Source organism: Amborella trichopoda, chromosome 8, assembly GCF_054954075.1.
Source record: "Amborella trichopoda isolate Santa Cruz 75 chromosome 8, AtrichopodaSantaCruz75HAP2 v2.0, whole genome shotgun sequence".
Taxonomy (NCBI): Eukaryota; Viridiplantae; Streptophyta; class Magnoliopsida; order Amborellales; family Amborellaceae; genus Amborella; species Amborella trichopoda.
Genome location: NC_142343.1, coordinates 28,463,677 through 28,482,043, shown reverse-complemented (window position 1 = coordinate 28,482,043; position 18,367 = coordinate 28,463,677). Strand labels below are relative to the sequence as shown.

The 18,367-nt window shown below is 37.1% G+C and overlaps 1 protein-coding gene across 4 annotated transcripts; it reads right to left on the bottom strand.

Annotated features, from left to right (window-relative positions):
* Positions 1 to 4,224: 4,224 nt before the first annotated feature.
* On the bottom strand, positions 4,225 to 17,671 carry LOC18433072 (E3 ubiquitin-protein ligase UPL4). 4 transcript variants are annotated; one of them, XM_006843169.4, is made up of 18 exons: positions 17,575 to 17,671; positions 16,338 to 17,168; positions 15,897 to 16,007; positions 15,271 to 15,387; positions 14,922 to 15,080; positions 14,663 to 14,824; positions 12,043 to 12,198; positions 11,830 to 11,951; positions 10,515 to 11,721; positions 10,276 to 10,377; positions 8,718 to 10,073; positions 8,388 to 8,618; positions 8,174 to 8,278; positions 5,540 to 5,620; positions 5,352 to 5,420; positions 5,100 to 5,228; positions 4,920 to 5,003; positions 4,225 to 4,793 (listed from the first exon to the last, which is right to left on the bottom strand). In XM_006843169.4, exons 2-18 carry the CDS (start codon positions 17,064 to 17,066, stop codon positions 4,728 to 4,730), a joined length of 4,986 nt encoding a protein of 1,661 aa, XP_006843232.1. In that variant the 5' UTR covers positions 17,067 to 17,168; positions 17,575 to 17,671; the 3' UTR covers positions 4,225 to 4,727. The 4 variants fall into 4 exon arrangements, 3 of the variants coding, with proteins under 3 accessions (XP_006843232.1, XP_020522173.1, XP_088731007.1); XM_020666514.2 differs by having other exon boundaries at positions 8,718 to 10,037; XM_088874881.1 differs by lacking the exon at positions 17,575 to 17,671 and adding an exon at positions 17,382 to 17,542.
* Positions 17,672 to 18,367: the final 696 nt, after the last annotated feature.

Below are 18,367 nucleotides of genomic sequence, written 5' to 3'. Positions count from 1 at the left end.
TTGGAAAGTTGCAAACAATTCCATTGTTATTGATGAGAAAATCAGGTCTATTGGCATCCTTTTAGTTTTATGTTACTCACTATGTGGAAATAGCATGGAAACTAGGGACCATTTATTTGTTACTTGCTTTTTTGCTAATAGCATGTGGAGCTGGTTTCCCAATTTGTTTGGATTACCTCTTCCATGCGACATGTCTTTTGAAGCTTTTAGCAAGAAATGGAAAGGACCGGGATGCCATGGCAAAACAAAAGATCTATGGATTATTGGATGGTCTCATATCATCACTGCAATATGGATGTCCAGAAACAAATGTCGATTTGATAAAGGTCGGCCAATGTCTCAAATTCAATGGTCAAAGAAATGGATTATGAAACACATCTCTTCAATAGCTTCTAATTGGAGAGACTTCAAAGCAAAGTTTGTGAGTGATTTATTACTCATAAGAAGGCCTCCAGGGAATGATCCGTTCATCCTGGAGGTAATATGGCTTCCGCCTATGTCTGGATGCGTCAAACTCAATATAGATGGATGCTCTAAGAGGAATCCAGGAAGGTCGGGCTTTGGAGGTATATTAAGAGATTCTTCTGGAGTGATGCTTGGTTCTTTTTTAGGACCTATACTTATGGGAACAAATTATCTCGTAGAGCTTACTGCATTTATTTGTGGTGTTGAATATGTCATTAAAAATGTTTCACAAATGTTTGGATTGAATGTGACTCTTTGGTATTACTTCAGCCATAAGATCCAGTTTGGTACCTTGATGTATTAAAACTAGATGGAATAATGTAATTGCTTACCTAAACAAAATCTCATGGAAAATCTCACATGTATATAGGGAAGCAAACACCGCAGTAGACAAAATGGCAAACATTAGTTGCCATATGATTTCATATCAGGAGTTGGATACATTCCCAAATTCTATTGGATATCATTTCTCATGGATTGCAGCTAGAAGACCGAGATACAGATTTAAGTAATGGATTATGTGATGAAGAATCAGGGCTATAAATTTACCCTGTAGATTGCTCATGGGAGTGAGTTCAGAATTTTTGTCATGACTTCAATCGTCATCGTTACTGGCCATGCCGTACGCAATAATATCGGGAATTATGTTTTCCACTACTCAATTGCAATGTAAACCACTATAAGTATCTTTTATATTTTATTTTTTTAATGAAAATTGCATACTTTTAGCAAAAAAAAAGGTAACTTAACTATTAAGTAAACGCAAATTTGAAGTTTTTACAAAAGTACAATGGCATTTTAGAAGTTAATGTCTTGAAATTTTATTTGCAGAGTGTCATTGTCTTTTAGTAAAAATTTCAACTTTACCCTGTATGGAGATGACAAAAGTACCCCTCGTCATGTAATAATATTTACAAAATTACCTTTAGTTAATGATGAAGATATCACAAAAATTAATTTTTTATAAAAATAGACTACAAAATTAGTAAATCCACCATTCACAACTTTTTCGATCTTTAACCTTTGTTGAAGGCTTGTGAATTTTAGATTATCCCTATATATATATATATATATATGACAATGATTTTCATGCAACGGTTGTATAGTAATATGATGCAACAACTTTAAAAAACCATCTAATGGCCATTTGTTTGATACATGAAATATACACTCTTTTCATTGTAATGATCAATCACAAAAAAGAAAATTTTGAAACACAACCCAGAAAGTATTTTTTATCATTCATTTCCAAAGCAAAAAAAAATCTATGAGGCATAGAACTTGGGGAAATTTATTTTAGGTCCCAGCATACAATCTGAAATTTAGCTGGTTTTAGTTGGCACATATGTTTGATGCATAGCTATTGATGAATATGCTCGCTCCGTTAGGAAGAGCCGGGGCTTAATTGGTTGGGGCTTGATGGTTTGTAACAATACGTCCTAGGCTCAATTTCTAAAAGGGCAGGACCCTCTACCCACTAATTCACCAAAAAACAAAGAATATGCTCGCTCCCTAACCTCTTTCACTAGGCGCCGTACTGAATTAGATCTCATCGGATGTTTATGGGCATTGCGATTTCATGAACCTTGATCCGATGTACCGTGTAACCATTGTCATCCGTCCAATCTAAATCGGACGACTTAATTCAATGACTCAATCGGACGACTTTATGGGCATTGCGAATTCATGAACCTTGATCTAATGTACCGTCTAACTATTATCATCCGTCCAATCTGAATCGGACGACTTAATTCAAATAGCGCTCGCGTATAGGATTATTCCCGCCGAAATAGACCCGTCGAATATGCTCCCGCAGGATCATTATTGTCATAAAAAAAGTCCTTCGGGATTATATTAATTGTGCAGGGCCCCCACCTCCCCTTCTTTTTTTTCATATATTTGAATTTTTTTTTTTTTTGGGTAGTTGGTTACTGGCTTCGAGATTATATTGAATCCTAAAATTACCTTTCACTTATATGAGGGAGCAAATGGATAGTATACTCCCATATGGATAGTATAGACAAAGTAATAACTTCTAGTTTTATATTGACGGATAGAGAGAAGAGGAAGCCGTAGATATCTACATTTTAGGATAAAAATGTCACATACTAATAACACTAGATACTAATAAATTGGGTATGGTTTCTATAAGGTTGGAAGCTTAAACAATCCAGGGTATGCTTTCTGGAACCTTAAACAATCCAATTGAGGCACACCTCCATATTTATCATAAAATGTAACTTTGATATAAAAAATTCTTAGGATTATCTAAAAATCTATTTTCAAATCTAATTACAAAATTTTAAACTCCATAAATGGTTAAAATCAAATAGATCTATAAACATATACAAATCTAGAAAAATGACGATATAGATAATGTGTTGCAAGATACACTCTAATACTCAAAAACTTCTTCTTTTTTTTATAATCATACATCTCAATGTCGAGATGATCAGTTGCAAGATAAACTATTTCTAATACTCAGAACTCTTTTTTTTTTTTCTTAATCATACATCTCGATGTCGAGATGATCAATTAGAGGGCTTTTCAACATTAAAATAACCTTCTCCAATTGATTTTTTAGGTGCATCTTTATTTCTACATTTTAAGGTTGCAACCTTATATAAACTTTTTCCAAATTTATGCTATTTTAATATTCCACACATACGCTAAGATTATATTTTATTATAATAATAAAATAATCTCAATATTTTATTTGAAAATTATGGAAACAACTACATGTTTTAGAAGCAAACGTTAATATTGGTAAATCTAATATTGTAACAACATACTTTGTTACGAGTATAATATGTCAAGAAATATAAAAGATAAAATTTATTATACACGTTATTATAGATATGTTAAGTAAATAAATTATATTAAATATATGACCGTCTTGGTAATTCTCTATTTTACATAGAATATTAATATAAATTGTTTTACATACATCTCTTGATTAGAAATTCTATCTGATATGAAACTATATAGTTGTCAACTCAAATTTCTTTTTCAGAAATAATAATCTCTCCTCCGCCCTCATTTAAGTCATCATTTAAGGCATGATTAAAAACTTACTAAATAAATTGAGAGATTAAAAACTTTAATAAATTGAGAGATTGAGATAAGAGATATTTAGAAGCGATAGAGAGATTTTTATGGAAGCTACAGAAGGAGAGCATTTGCCTCTCCATCACTCTTGAAAAATGTTATCGACCATTTTCTTCTTTTTTAATGTTAACTTGCCCATTTTCATATTTTTTTAATGTTAATTTGCTCTAGATGTCAATCTGTCACACGTTCCCAATGCTCGCCCCTTCTCCATCATACAATCTTCCTTCATCCATGTAAAAATAGACGAGTGTTTCAACTGCCTGTGCATCCCCTTGAGGCATAACACATCTATATTAAAAATAGATGTAAAGGGGTGCTCCCACTAAAAAAGATTAAAACCACTAGTCTTTAAAACTTCTCTTCAAAAATTATCATTTTTAATTTGTAGTTTTTAGCTTTTTTCGGATATAAATGATCTATATCTTAAGAGATTATATATACCTGACAACCGTCAAATAAAAATTGTAACAAAAAGTAAAAGTGTGCAATTTCCTCCCAAGAGAGGAAACTTCACCCACCCTTCAAATCATAGTTAACTGGGAGTTGGAGCCCCCTACTCAAGTCGCATCGCATCCACGATGAGATGGAAATGACTGCATATGGGAGATCCTCGATGAGCATTACCAAATTGAAGACCCGAGATTTTGATTTTGATAACGCAAATTCAAGCTCTTTACATTTCAATTCTCAAAAGTGTTGTTTGTTTCTTGGATGACAATCTACATCAAAACCGTAAAAAGTGTAACAATATCAAAAGACCAAAAGCAGAGTTATTCACATCATGTACAGTGCTCCATGGAGCATCACCAATGTCAAAGGTGAGACCAATTAAAGAAAAACGCCTGTCACTGTATATGAATGAATATGCATAAACAACAGCTCAGTATCTTCATTTCCCTATGTACACTGAACTGTTTGGCACGTGAGCTTCAAAAAACTGTACCTGTACAAGGCAATGATCATCAACGTGATTTCTTCATCCCAATATACAAGGCAATGACCATCGTCGTGATTTCTTCATCCCAATGTACAATGGAAAATGGAAGATGGTCTGCCACAATCAGCATCACTATCTACACCACCTTCAAAATGAATTACCGGAACAGACAGACACCTCAGAGAGAGGTGGATATTAACAAACAGGTGGAAGGCTAAGAGAGGTGGAACGAACCCTGCCCTTCTGTAATGGCATATAGCAGCCTCTCCCTCATTTGGTCCTGCAAAGCCACAGAGGAAAACCATTTACAACTCTTAAAAATATTGATTATATACGCATGAGCATAGGCATAGGCACGCGTGTGTGCCCGCACACACGCAGGCAGAGAGAAGAGAGCAAGCCTTGCCTTGGATGAATAAGGAGGAAGTTTCAAATAATTGGCACAGGTCATCACACTTGGCAAATCCCAAGCAGTACCGTCACCAAAATGCTGTGAAACAAGTTGATGTGAGATAGAGAACATTGAACAGCATGTAAGCCTGTAAATGCATGCATACTCGTGAGTGCATGAGAGAGAGAGAGGAACCTTGCGAACGATTGTCAATTTTGGGTTCAGAGCTGCAAAGCCTCCTGGTGGAAGGCGGGGCGCTCCAGTCACAAATTGTAAAAAGGCTCGACGCTGATCACTTCCAAATTCTTGAATGATCTCCAGCAGCTGACATGATTAGAGAACATACGTTCATTTTGTTGAAAAGTATGACCAACGCACATAAATTCACTGACAACAGGACATGTCTTTCATGCAGTAAAGAGGAAGCACTAAAGCGTTGGTGCTTACGTTAATGACAGGTGGACTGCTTGCTGTGTAGCCATGATCAAACTTGATTTCATCCAAAAGATTGTCAGACTACAATCAGGTAAACCTTACTGCATAAGAAGGGTATCTTTTTCTCCACATTCTTTATCGAAATGATTCGATGAGAGTAGCAAAGAGCAACAGCCAAAATAAATACTAAAGAGATCTACCTGCCAAATGTTGATTTCACCACAGAGCAATCGTTCGAGTTCATCTTCAGCAAATATTTTAAGATATTCCAAAGGGAGGATCTGCAAGGAAAACACATTTCTGCACATTCAGCATTATCTCAACCGTGAAAGAAAGAAATGCCAAGGTGGGTAAGGTTTGATGAAAGTTACGAAGTTCATTCTTCAGTCTTTTATTGGAATCAACAGCATGCCCAATAATTTATATCAAATGCGGAGATGAAGAGGCAGTCCAAGGCCAGTTCATGAGTCCTCAGGCTGCAGGCCCCTTCAAAGGCCAGTTCAAGGCCATGGTTCTCCTGCTACCACTTCTACATTAAATTGGACTTGACCATGGTTGAAGCAAAGGCCTTACTTCTAGAGTTCAGTTAGATTTGTGACATCTCCTTTGAATTAATAGTGATCGAGGGGTTTCTAATTATTTTTTATAAAATCAGGAACATGGTAGATTCCTTGCTGTTAGTCATGGTCACCACCAGGCAACAACTTGCAATCAGGGGATATGATTCCGCATTCATGAGACGGAGTTTATGGCCTATATTCTGGAGTAAAGAGATTCAAGATGTAGCCAGCAGTAGGTGCTGCCGATCATCTTTCTTGTCTGGTGGGTCTAATCTTAAGTTCTTCCAATGAGAATTTTTATCATTTAGGAAACCCCGTGAAACTTAAGGATCAGAGAATACTTGCTCTAATATAATAAATATCAAAAGATAATGAAAGAAAGGGCCAGCCCATGTACCAAGTAAAGAGGCTTTAACATAACTCACGTAAGACTATAGAAGAGTCAACACAAACTTTTCTTATATAAGATACATGTCACATGCATTATCACAAAATAACTCTAGAGTTCACATGAATGGATAAAATACTCCTACTATTTACACCCCTAAAAAAGGCCTTGAGGAGCTAACCATAAAATTTCACGTACATTCACCTTTGACAGTTTCATTTCACACAGCCTGCATGCAAACTAGCTACCAACATGATGTTGTACGAACTTTGAGAGCCAGAACTTGTTGGTGAGATCCATCCTAGCACAGTACTGCTTGCTTTCTATATTTATTGTGGCTTCCTAATAGAATAGAGCCCCACTGACCATATATCTTCCAGTGATTTTGATCAGCAATCAATGTAAGGAATTTGATTGTTTACAGAAACCCATTTATCCCCAGGAGAAAACAAGGTTTCTGAAACCTCTATCTGATAAGAGAAAATCTCTCAGGATCACCATTGAAGTCAACAGTCCCATCATTTTTGCTTTTGTTACATGAGAACATTATTAGTTCATTCATCAGATTTGAACAGCGGACAGCAGGTGTAGTTCCTGCGCTCGAAGTCCATCAAATGATTTGATGGACACATGGAGAGGAGCAATGTAATCCAGCCATAACATCTTCATGACTTTGAGCACATGAACGTTACAATCCAACTGTCCATTGTTGACATTTGATGGCTGGGAGATATCAGATAATTCTGGGAAACTTGAATGCTCATACGATACTTCTCCATCAATTAAAATATTTGCATTTCAATACAATCTATTCCTGCTCCCATATCATGGAAAGATGAGCCTACCAATGGAAAATCAACTTATATATGGTGAGAAACCTACCAATGGGAGTTCATTTTCATAAGTCAGCAGAGCTAAACCAGGTGAGTCAAGATGGAGGAGCAACATTGTTGTCAGGTACATAGCACATGCAACTAACAGAAGAATATCTGGATCTTCTAGAAGATTCGCCTTAGCATTACTTTCACGTCGATCGACCAAATGAACCAATGTATTCCTTCAACCTCTTAATGGACCAAGTTCCATCACGACAAACCAGTCAAGGAGATCATTTCAACTTTCAACCACAAGCTTGAAACTGCTCTCAAAATGAGATTAGAAAGGCCAGGCTGCTTAAAGACTTTAAGTTTGTCTACAAGCTCCCCTAACAAATTAACAATGCTACAGGGTCATGTTTATGTGGCATCTAGAACAGTGAGGAGTACAATCATAAGACTTCACATGTCCCATGTTACATTAATGTCGATTATTACATTCGTTTTTATGCTGATGCCTCATGTCACATTGATTTTGTCCATCAATCAATGATCCCCAATATGAGCGTGGTTTAGGTATTCTGGTATTGTAAGAGGGAGAGGGAGAGGGAGAGTACTACTGTTACATGAATAAATCACAAGGTTTGGAACTTTGAATGACTTTTTAATCTACAAGATGGTTATTTATATAACACAATCCAAGTATGTCTTTCTTCAAGCTTAGTTTTAAATACTTCTACATTGTCAGGCACCAGATACAAGGGATACCACAAATCTTACCAGCCACTGCAGAATATTTTCAGCAGTCAACGCAAAGACTCTAGTATTTACCTCACAAAATAAAAAAATAACCAATAATAATATTAATGATGATGATGATGATAATAAACAATTTTATATATTAGAGTTTTAATAGTGATGTATTCAGCAAGTTTCTTAGAAAGTAAATTGCAGAAAAACTATTTGTATAACCGCATTTGAGAAAACATTTTGAATAAATACAACCTCTTGCAAGTTCAATAGCATGTCACCAATTCAGTAATGCTAGCACAGTTCTACCTCCACACTAACCTGGTTAAATCCTGATTTAAAAGCTTCCACTTGCCTTGAAATCCCACTTCCCACAGTTGCATCCACCATTGATGACACATACTCATCCAAATTGTAAATATTTACCTGAGTAAAACAAATACATGCTATGTCAGCTTTTTTTCTTTGTTGTTGCTATGATAGCTGACTATTAAATGAGCATCAAACAAATACCATAAAGAGAAACAAACATTACCTGTTTATATTGAGGTCCGATTTTAAGAATATAATCAGAATAACCAGGAACAGTAAAATCAAGACAGAGGTCCTCAATCTTAGTGTCCCGAAAACTCAGACTAGAAATTAATCTTTTATTCCTGCATGGTACAGACTCCAAGTATCTTTTACGATCAACAATAGCCTTCATCTCTTGCAAGGTTTTTCCAAATTCAGCATCAAACAACTGGATATCATATAAATCAAGATCCTGAAAGAAACAACAGAAAATTTTAACATTTAGATTAATTACAAAAGTGATGCATTTCCCAATAAAGCATCAGCATATCCATAAAAGTTAGAAAATAACCTCCCCAAGAATGAGCTTATAGAATGCTCTTGAGAAGGGAAGGTCCAGAAGCCTTCCATCTTCAAGTGCTTTTGCAACAATCTGCCCCAATAGAGTGAATTTTTTAATCACTTCAGAGAACTGTATCCCATTTGAGGAGTTTGATGAACTTGACCATGGGCATGGGAATAACCCCATAAGGGCAACCACAAAGCCCGAATCCTGAACTTGGGATGATCCTTCAGCATGGAATTGCATTGTGGTGTCTCTCCACATGCCAAGTCCAACCTTCTGAAATTCACGACTAACTAAAGTATAGAACTCCAATGTTGGACCAAGACCGGTACCCACTTCACCCTCATACTCAACCTCAACAATAATCTTACCACTGGAACATGAGCTCATAATTTTTGAAGCCGAATCCAGTATGTGCCTTCGGCTAATGGAAAACTTTCTTCGCGTCAAATGACTAGAACGCAATCTCTCAATGTCATGTGGAAGTATGCTCCAACGACCCGAGTTCATAGTGGAAGGCAACTGTGGCACTCGTGAAGTGCCAGATGCAGCCAACTGGAAGTATTTACTCTTTGACTCGAAGGAAAATAAGAATGGGCATGAAGTGATTAACTGTCTACACCAGGAAGGCAAGCCATGATCAGTAATTGCTAGTGGATCCTGCATCTGCTGTTCTAGTTTCTCAGTTAACTTGCTGCTCACAAATTCCTTTTGTGGAATTGAAGGGAGAGTGGCCTTCAAGGCATCAAATTTGTCTACTCTCCCTTCCGCAAAAGTACTACTGTTGTTGTGAGCCTTTATGTGAAATGAGAACCTATTCAACCCTTCCAGAACTTTTAGCAATAACAACACATTATAAATGGGATCTGACTTATCCAGTTCACAAGAAAGCCCCTCACTTAAGATGCTTCGGAAATATTGAAGATGTCCCAAAAACATCCCATTGTTACAACTAAATGGAATTTGGAATTCCCCTTCATGATCAACAATGCATGGTTTTGTAGCCCTTCCATATGTGATTTGATATACATCACTCCAAATTTTAGGACCCACATTTATGTCGCAAATCCCCACATTTTCTTGTTGAATAATTGCTTGATAAAGACTAAGTGACCGATTCATCACTTTCCCATGTAAGCAGAAGTTCAGCTTAGGGATGGAATGTTCAGTTTTTGGGGTTCCTCGTAATTTCTTTTTGTCAGATGATGAAGGAGTTTCTCCAGATTTGCCCTCTTTGGATGGCAAGTCCTTATTTGCGACAGTTTGTGCAGTTGCAGAAACATCAGTTACAGCAACTGATTTCTTTCTTCTATTGGTATTGTTTGCCTGTGCCACAAATGGCAGTGCTCGCATTAGAGAAATCTGGACACACAAAAGCAAAACCAAAATGAAAAGAAAGAAAAACATGTTTCCAGCTCAAGAAAAATGCCTAACTGGTATGTTTCCCTATCTATAGTTGTACAAACTGTCAAGCACGCCTCCATGATTGTTAAAACAAGGAAATTGGTAGAACTTAAACATTAACATAGCCGACAAAGATACAATACCAGGAGGAAGTACTCACTAGAGATCGTCGTACAAAGGATGCAACTCCACCACCTGAAACCGCAGGTACCCTTTCGACGGTTGTTTTAATTTCAGCAGCAGAAATTTCAGACTTATTTCCCTGCAGAATTTTAAAATCAGAATAAGGAACTGAGTACACGCACACATGCTAACTAAAGAACAAACGAACCATCTTTTGAATAAAAGGCAAACACTAACTGCATCAAAAGGAGACCTAGTGCATGGAGCAATACTAACCTGAATCTCCATAAACGTCTGTGATGATCCTTCAATGACTCCAGCACTTCCTTCATGATTAATTGATGCTCCAGTGATATTAGTGTCTAAGTCAACCTTCTCAGTAGTTTTTGACGAACTTGCAGATAAGTTGTTTCCTGATGTATTTCGATGCCCAGTTCCATGCGTAGCAATAGAAGGTGAAGTCAGAGATGAGGAACCCTCGGATGAGCCCACACAACCACCCACAGATTTTCGTTCTCCACTTTTGCAGACTCGAGGCCACAAATATTCTTCGATAGACTCCATACTAGAAAGAGGATCAACTGCTAAAACATCAGATGAGAAATCAGAGAGAGTTGCATCCCCTTCTGCCCTCACAAAGTGAACCCTGAAACACGGGCAGATTAGGCTCCGCGCACCTGGAATGGTAGAATAAGAACTTCTAGGCTTAGGAACATGACTAGAGACAACAGGAAAATGCTCCAAAGAAGTTAACACAGACTGCAGGTTCCGAACCATGGCTGTGAGAGGAATGACCTCACAGTGGGGACTAGGTGACGACAAAGTAAGTGCAGCAAACTTCTGGAATCTCTTCAGAAACACTTCAATATGACCTGATAACCCAGCAACATCCACTTTTCTCCCCCCATATAGATAATCTATGAATGAGTTCACTATCCCACTTTCAATGAATTCAAAAGTAGACAGTTGATCCTCTCCAATGAGCTCGGATACCATACTCTCCAAAATATTAGACAAGTATCTTTCATGTCGAGCACTAGTGCCCTTAGTTATGGAAATATCTGCATTATCTCTCAACTCTGAGCACAAATCTTTCATTTTCTGAACCATCTCTGTGAATGCCACGTTTGCGTCTTTTGATACTGAATGAAAGTAGGTGTCTTTTATACGCTTGGCTATAGAGCAAACCATCTCCTTATTCACGTGGCAGGTTCGTACTTCAGATGATGGAGACCTAGTGACACTGGAACTAAAACAAAGACATCTTGTAGGCTTCACGCTTGAGCTGGTTGGCTGCTGAAGCAAGGCGTGAGAATCAGGTAACTTCTCTGGTAAGAGAAGTGCATCAACTGCATATAGAACACCCTCTTTTACAAATAACTTCTGAAAAGTGTCATGGCATTTCTGCATGGCTAGCTCAACTATATGAAGAGCAGCAATCAGTACGTGGAGATCCTTCGAGCGAAGCACACTACCCAGAAAGCTGTTAAAACAATAAAAGCGAATCATGTCACCAAATGTTTAGAATTTCCACAGTTCTAACTATCATTTTACAGAAAATAGATAAATAAAGAAAGGTAATAGCCTTTGCCTTGATATATTTGTGCCTTCAAGCATATTAAGTAGCATATCAGATGGGCTGAAATAAATCAATTTGTTCATAACAGAAAGGCTACTGTAACAAATAGCCACAGTTGCCCCAGATCCAACCACCTGCATCAGGGGTAGAAATGGTTAAACCATGAAAAAGAGAAAAGAATACAAAAGATAAAGAAAAATAGAAACTTCAAATTGGCAAACCAACCTGGATCAAGATAGGAAGAATGTCTAGCCCAAACTGACGCAGAAATTCAGGTTGATCCTTAAAATGTTTTTCTTTCTCAAACCAAGACTGAAGCTTTTCATCTCCAGGAGATGGAGGGGGGAGAAGCACATTTAGTAAATTCAGAACTTCAAGCATCTGTGACAAAATAACCCCTATGAGTATTTTCTAACAACAAGAAACTACATGGTCACAGTTGCCAGGGGTTGGTAAGGTATTAGCATGGGGACCCAGTGTAACTGGTACTGAAATGCTAGGGAAAAAACAGGTTTCAGGTACATCTTAATTAATAGATATTCCGGTACAGCTTCAGTATGATGTGGGGTGCAAAACTGATAAAATGTACACACTACATGTATGATCTGGGTATAGAATTGAAACAACAATTCTATGATGTTGGTCTTGTCAGAAAAGATCATACCTACAGTATTCTTACCATAATAGTAGATTTTGTGCATGAGTGTGCTCTGTGTGTGTGCTTGCACAATTGTTGACTAATGAGTTGTAATTCACAAGTTTGACATATCCTATCACCATCTTTGAGCTTCTAATATGTGTGTGTGCATGTGTGCGTGAGTGAGTGCGTGTGTGTGAGAGAGAGAGAAATTTAGGCTTGACTTGAAGAAATTGAAAGAAAATTACTGACTAGCAAAAGATGAAAAAGAAATTTTTCTTCTGGTCGATCATGAGCAAATTTTCTTTCAAGAACTCCAAAATCTTCAATAGAATGAAAAGAAAGTGGAGAATTATACTGGGGAGTTTTATCGATTAGTAGGTCGAAACAACTTTCAAGAGACAGAATGACAAAAAGTTGCTCGATATGTAAACGGGCTTCAACAAATGATTACAGACGAAGTTTCTGTACATCAGCCATGGACTTTTAAGTGAAGCTTTTCAAATTGCTTTATGAGTAGAGGCTAAATATCAATGGAGCACCGATAAGCGATTTTACACTCAAAAGGAGGTTTTGAGTCAACCAAAATTTAATGAAGAAAATAGGGATAATTCAAGAATTACTTGTTACCGATGCAATGATAGAAGACATTGTGCATATGAATGCCCAAAACAGAAGGTGGAGGTACACTTGGCTAAGAAAGATGATGAAGTTCAAGAAGAAGATCAAGTTGGCATTAACCAAAATTTAGTGAAAAAAATAGGGATACTTCAAAAATTACTTGTTACCGATGCAATGATAGAAGACAATGTGCAAATGAATGCCCAAAACAGAAGGCGGAGGTACACTTGGCTAAGAAACATGATGAAGCTCAAGAAGAAGATCAAGTTCTAGAAATAATCCTACATGTTGTTAAAGGGTATATGTTGTTTGAATTAGTGTTTTAAAATGCGGGATGCGGCCAAAAGAGGTGGGGGGGCCGATGCGGGGATGTGCCCCAGATGCAGGTGCATCGCGATGATGCAGTCAATAAATGTAAAAAAATCTAAAAAAATAGGTTAATGCATAGAAAAAAAAAATGGAGATGATATATGTGATAGTAGGAATTTTAGTTTAATGATTAACTTCAAAATTATTAGCTATCGGATATTTTGTATCCAGTTATCCACTGTCCCTGATAGAAACTAAAAACTAACAACTTGAAACTAGCCTCATAACAATCAACAACCATAAGCACAAATTTGCACCATAAGCGCAAAAGCACAATCATCAACAACCATAAGCACAACCATAAGCACAAAATAGTGATATTACAACCCAAAAGTCAAGCTCAAGAAGAGTTAACAGTTAATAACTTAATACAATCATCCATTTTGAGAGCCAATTTTGAAATTTGAAGTCAAATTTTGCCCCCGATTTCTTATCACAAATTCACCCTAACATCCCCAAATTAACAATCAAAAGCATCAAATCAACATCCAAGTATGAAACAACCGCTAAATCAAACATTTGAATGAAAAATAAATTTCCGCCAAATTTTTTCTTCCCTCGATTTGGTGCAAAAAAAGCCACAGAAGTGATTGGAAATCATCGTTTGGGGGGGTTAATAACCCCAAACAGTTTCCCCCATTTTTGGATAGTCAAAAAGACCATTTTGCCCCTCCCCGAGGGGCAAAATCAAAAACAAATTTGACGGAAGGGGATGCGGTGGGATGCGGTGGGATGCGGTGCAATGCGGGATGCAGCTACGATGCGACGCATATGCGGCCGCATAGGTCCAAAGCGCATATGCGGTGAGTTCTAATGCGGAGCCCACCGCATACCGCATGATGCGGCCGCATTTTAAAACACTGGTTTGAATCAAGTTAGACTTTTCAAGCTCGAGGTCGAACTTCTCCAATACCTGGGAAAATGATGCAATCCTAAATTCAAATTTTTAATTTTATTATTTTTCTACTTATTTTTTCATTACTATACCTAACATCTTTATTAGAGAGGTAATGCATCTACATGCAAGTTCACTAACCACAAAATATCTAAGTTAGTCAAATGATTCCATCTTCTTGTAGTCATTTCAATACAATTCTCATAGGGCCTCAAAGATCCTATTTTAAACTCAAAACAGATTCATAGGCGAACGTTTTGGAAGTTTCAAGTAGTTTATGGGACCAGTCTGACCATAATTTGGCAAAGCACGTAACCACGTACCTTCTTTGAAGAAAGATCCTCAGAAGAAGAATAGACTGTGCTAGGTGCAAGGTCAGAACAGGCCAGAATATCTCTCAATGTGTGGCTGATATTCAGGTCAAAGAGAACCTTGACTGCAAGGGAAGAACCAGAAGCAAGAATGGAAAGCAGCCCAATCAAACCCTACACAATTGGAAGCAAAGATAGCAGAACTATCATAATCCAGAAGTAAAAAAGTTTAAAGAATAAAAGCAAAAGGAATTGAGAAGCTTCATCTTACAGAGTATGTCGTTTTACTGACTATGATCCGGCTGTTTGAGGAAATCAGATGAAGTGCTTGGGCAATTACCCCAAGCTTGCACAGCTCATCCAATTTATCTGATGAACCTTTCAAAGCCTCTCCTATTCTTATGAGGCAAATAGCCACATTTTCAACAAGCTGTCAAGTACAATTTCCATAATTTGTTTAGAGTAGGAAAGCTAGTTTTTCAAAACGTTCATAAAAAGACAAATAAAAACTGGATAAGGCAACTATGGAATTCAAGAACTCATAAAGGAAAAGAATATTGAGCAGCTACTTCCAGATTCTAGCAATCAAAAAAGGTAAAAAAAAAAAAAAAAAAAGCTACCTTCTGATCCTCATACTGAAGGAGATTGCACAATATTGGAATAGCATCAATGACAAGTGGATATGACTGATGATCGAGTTTCTTGCATATGTTTGCAGCAGTAGATAGAGCTACTCTCTGATTAAAAAAAAAATGTCAGTCCATGTTCATGAGTTTAACAGGAGAATACTATATTCCAGCTCTCTTTTCTTTTCTGCCCCACACCACCCAACTCATCATCCCAGTCAAAAATAAATAAATTCTAAAATAGGAATCAGCCAAACCTATGATAGCCATTGTATTTATTTTTGCTGATGCTATTAGTAATTCAGAAAAATAAAAAAAAGTAATCCTCATGTTCATGGGGAACCATGTGGTGGCCCAAACTGAACTAACTACACAAATTTCCATCAAGCAGCCAAATTTGCAGTTATACTACCATATCATCATGCAAAAGGCATCCTGAATGGATGGGAGGATAGACGTAGCGAAGTTCCCAAACACTTTACGATTAATCAAAATCATGTTCAAATCAATTTAAATCCATACAATATATGATAAATTACAAGAGTGGTCAAATCCACAAGCAAAACCAATGGGTTTTCAAGATGAAGGAAGTCCATGGCCTTTGGTGCTGCAGAGCTTACCTGAATGCCTGTTGAGAAGAAGTCCACAATAGGCAACACAGCCATGATCGCCCCAGAATGTAGGCAGGCAGCTGCATGATCCCGAGAAATCTTTTCAAGAGCCCTTAGGCACTGCACAAAACAAGACAAACATAAATCGAAAAGACAAAGACTCTATCTTAAACAAGCTAAACTATTTTGGTGGGGGGAGAGGGGGGCGGAAACCTTCTTAAACAGCTAGCTTAAATTCTCTTGATATTGACTAATAAGCAAAAGCCGATAACAAACACGTGGGTCTTTCAGGCAATAAAGGATAAATAGAAAACTGTTCGAACAAATTCCTCTGACTCGCATCCCATTCCACTGAATGGACACTTGTTTTTTTCAGCCACAAGCCTTTTTTTATTTTTCTCACTAATTGTTTTGAGAGAGAGAGAGAGAGTGGCGATGGGAGAGAGAGACCTGCTCCGCAACATCTACGTACTGCACTGCCATCAACCGAGCGCAGAAAGCATGAACAGCATTATGGCGCACAACTATCGCACATGACTTCGGCATCACATCGCAAAGGTGGGTGAGGGCCCTCACCGCTAAAAGCATGGTATCAGGCTCCCCCTCCTCCTTCACCACCCCAACCAGCACTGGAACAAACGAATCCAAAGAAACACTCCCAAAGCAGTCCTCCATACAAAAAGGCAAATAGTCACAGAGCTCAGTTAGCAAAGCCAACATACTAAAAGACCCATGTTCTTTTGGTCCTGCAACAATGCTCGAAACCACCCTCTTTATCTTATCGCTGAGGGTTTTTCTATTCCCATAAGGGCACTCCCAAACACCTGCGTTGCCATATTCAAATTTGGGGATTTGATCCTCTTCTGAATCACTTGAACTCGCATAATCAGAGTCTTCTTGTGGATTTCCTCCATCGTTTGGGTTCCCATTGTCTCCTTCTACTGGTCCACCAGAGACTTGCTGTGGATTTCCTCCATCTTTTCGGTCCCCATTGACTCCTTCTACATGTTCACCAGAGACTGAACCCGACGACTCCATCTTGTGATCCAGGGTTTTAGGTGGGGCTTCATTAGCCCTCGAGCACGAAGCAGAGGTCGAAGCACCATTGCAGGCTCTCTTATCAGCAGGCATCAACTCCAAGGCCTCAGCTCTCTTCCTGCTTCTACTTCGAGTTTCCATGCATGAAAACTTCACAATAAAACCCGATTCTCCTCTGAAACTCCACTCAACTGGATTCAATTACAGATAAATACAAGTTGCAAAGGTCCAATAAATAACCATCTGCCAAAAAAAACCCAATTTTGAAGGATCAGATAGACTACTATGATAAGTTTGAACATATACAAGAGGAGAGACCTCATTAAAGCAATACTTAGTTTCAATCCCGTATTATATATATATATATATATATATATATATATATATATATATATATATATATATATATATATATATGAAACTGAGCAGTAAATCGATCATAATCGAAAGACCTACTATATTATCGTTCAAATTCCGATAATCAAGGATATGATCAATGATCCTTAATGCCAAAATAAAATCGTATATATTATCGCGATATTACAGGGAAAAAAAAAGGAGAAAAAAAAGTAGGGTGAGAAATAAGATCTTAGAGAAAGAAAGTGATGAATAAGAATAAGGAGATAGAAAGAGAAAAGGGTTATATTACCTACGATTTCGCGGCATATCTTCGCCCAGTTACAGAGAGGAGGGGACTTGAGAGTCCTAAAGAAACTGTCCACCGCCATTTGAAAGAGAAGTGTTTTAAGGAAATGACTAGAGAGCCCTCTTAATATTTTGAAAATATCTGGCATATTCTTAAGGGGTCGTTTGGAACCTAAGTTAAACAAAACGTGGTTTTATATAACCACGTTATCCCGCAAAAAAACGCGGTTGGCAACTTTTTGTAACCAAAGAGAGAGGGCCAAAACATAGGTATATAAAACCAAGGGCCAAAACATAGGTATATAAAACCAAGAAAAAAATTGAGTTATTCAAAACATTGTTTTGTGTAATCAAGAAAAAAGGAATACAACTTGTGACAATATTATTTTCATACACCAGAGTAGCTCACTTTATTACATATAATTAATTATGCCAAAATATCTACACAAATTAGATAGAAAAACGACCTCAAATTTTAAACTTTTAAAAAGAAAATTTGCCTCAAAACTATATGAAGTTTCAAGTTTAATTTCAAGTTTTAGATAGAGAAAATATCTTAAATTTTAGAGAGGAAAACCATATCACATTTTAGAGAGATAAATTACATAAAAAATTTAGAGAGAGAATCTTTGTAAAAAGTTTTAGAAAGAGAAATTATATCAAATTATAAAATTTAGATGAATAAAATATCTTAAAATTTTAGAAAGGTAAAATACATCAGAATTCTAGATAGCGAAACTCCTTAATGTTTTAGAAAGAAACTATTTCAAAAATTTTAGAAAGCAGAACCATATCAA

Coding starts and splice junctions, on each gene's coding strand:
- LOC18433072 (XM_006843169.4), bottom strand. CDS start 17,066: ATGGAAACTCGAAGTAGAAGCAGGAAGAGAGCTGAGGCCTTGGAGTTG. Junction 11,722..11,829: donor GAAGGCACAAATATATCAAG/GCAAAGGCTATT, acceptor TTGTTTTAACAG/CTTTCTGGGTAGTGTGCTTC. Junction 10,378..10,514: donor AGACGTTTATGGAGATTCAG/GTTAGTATTGCT, acceptor AAAATTCTGCAG/GGAAATAAGTCTGAAATTTC.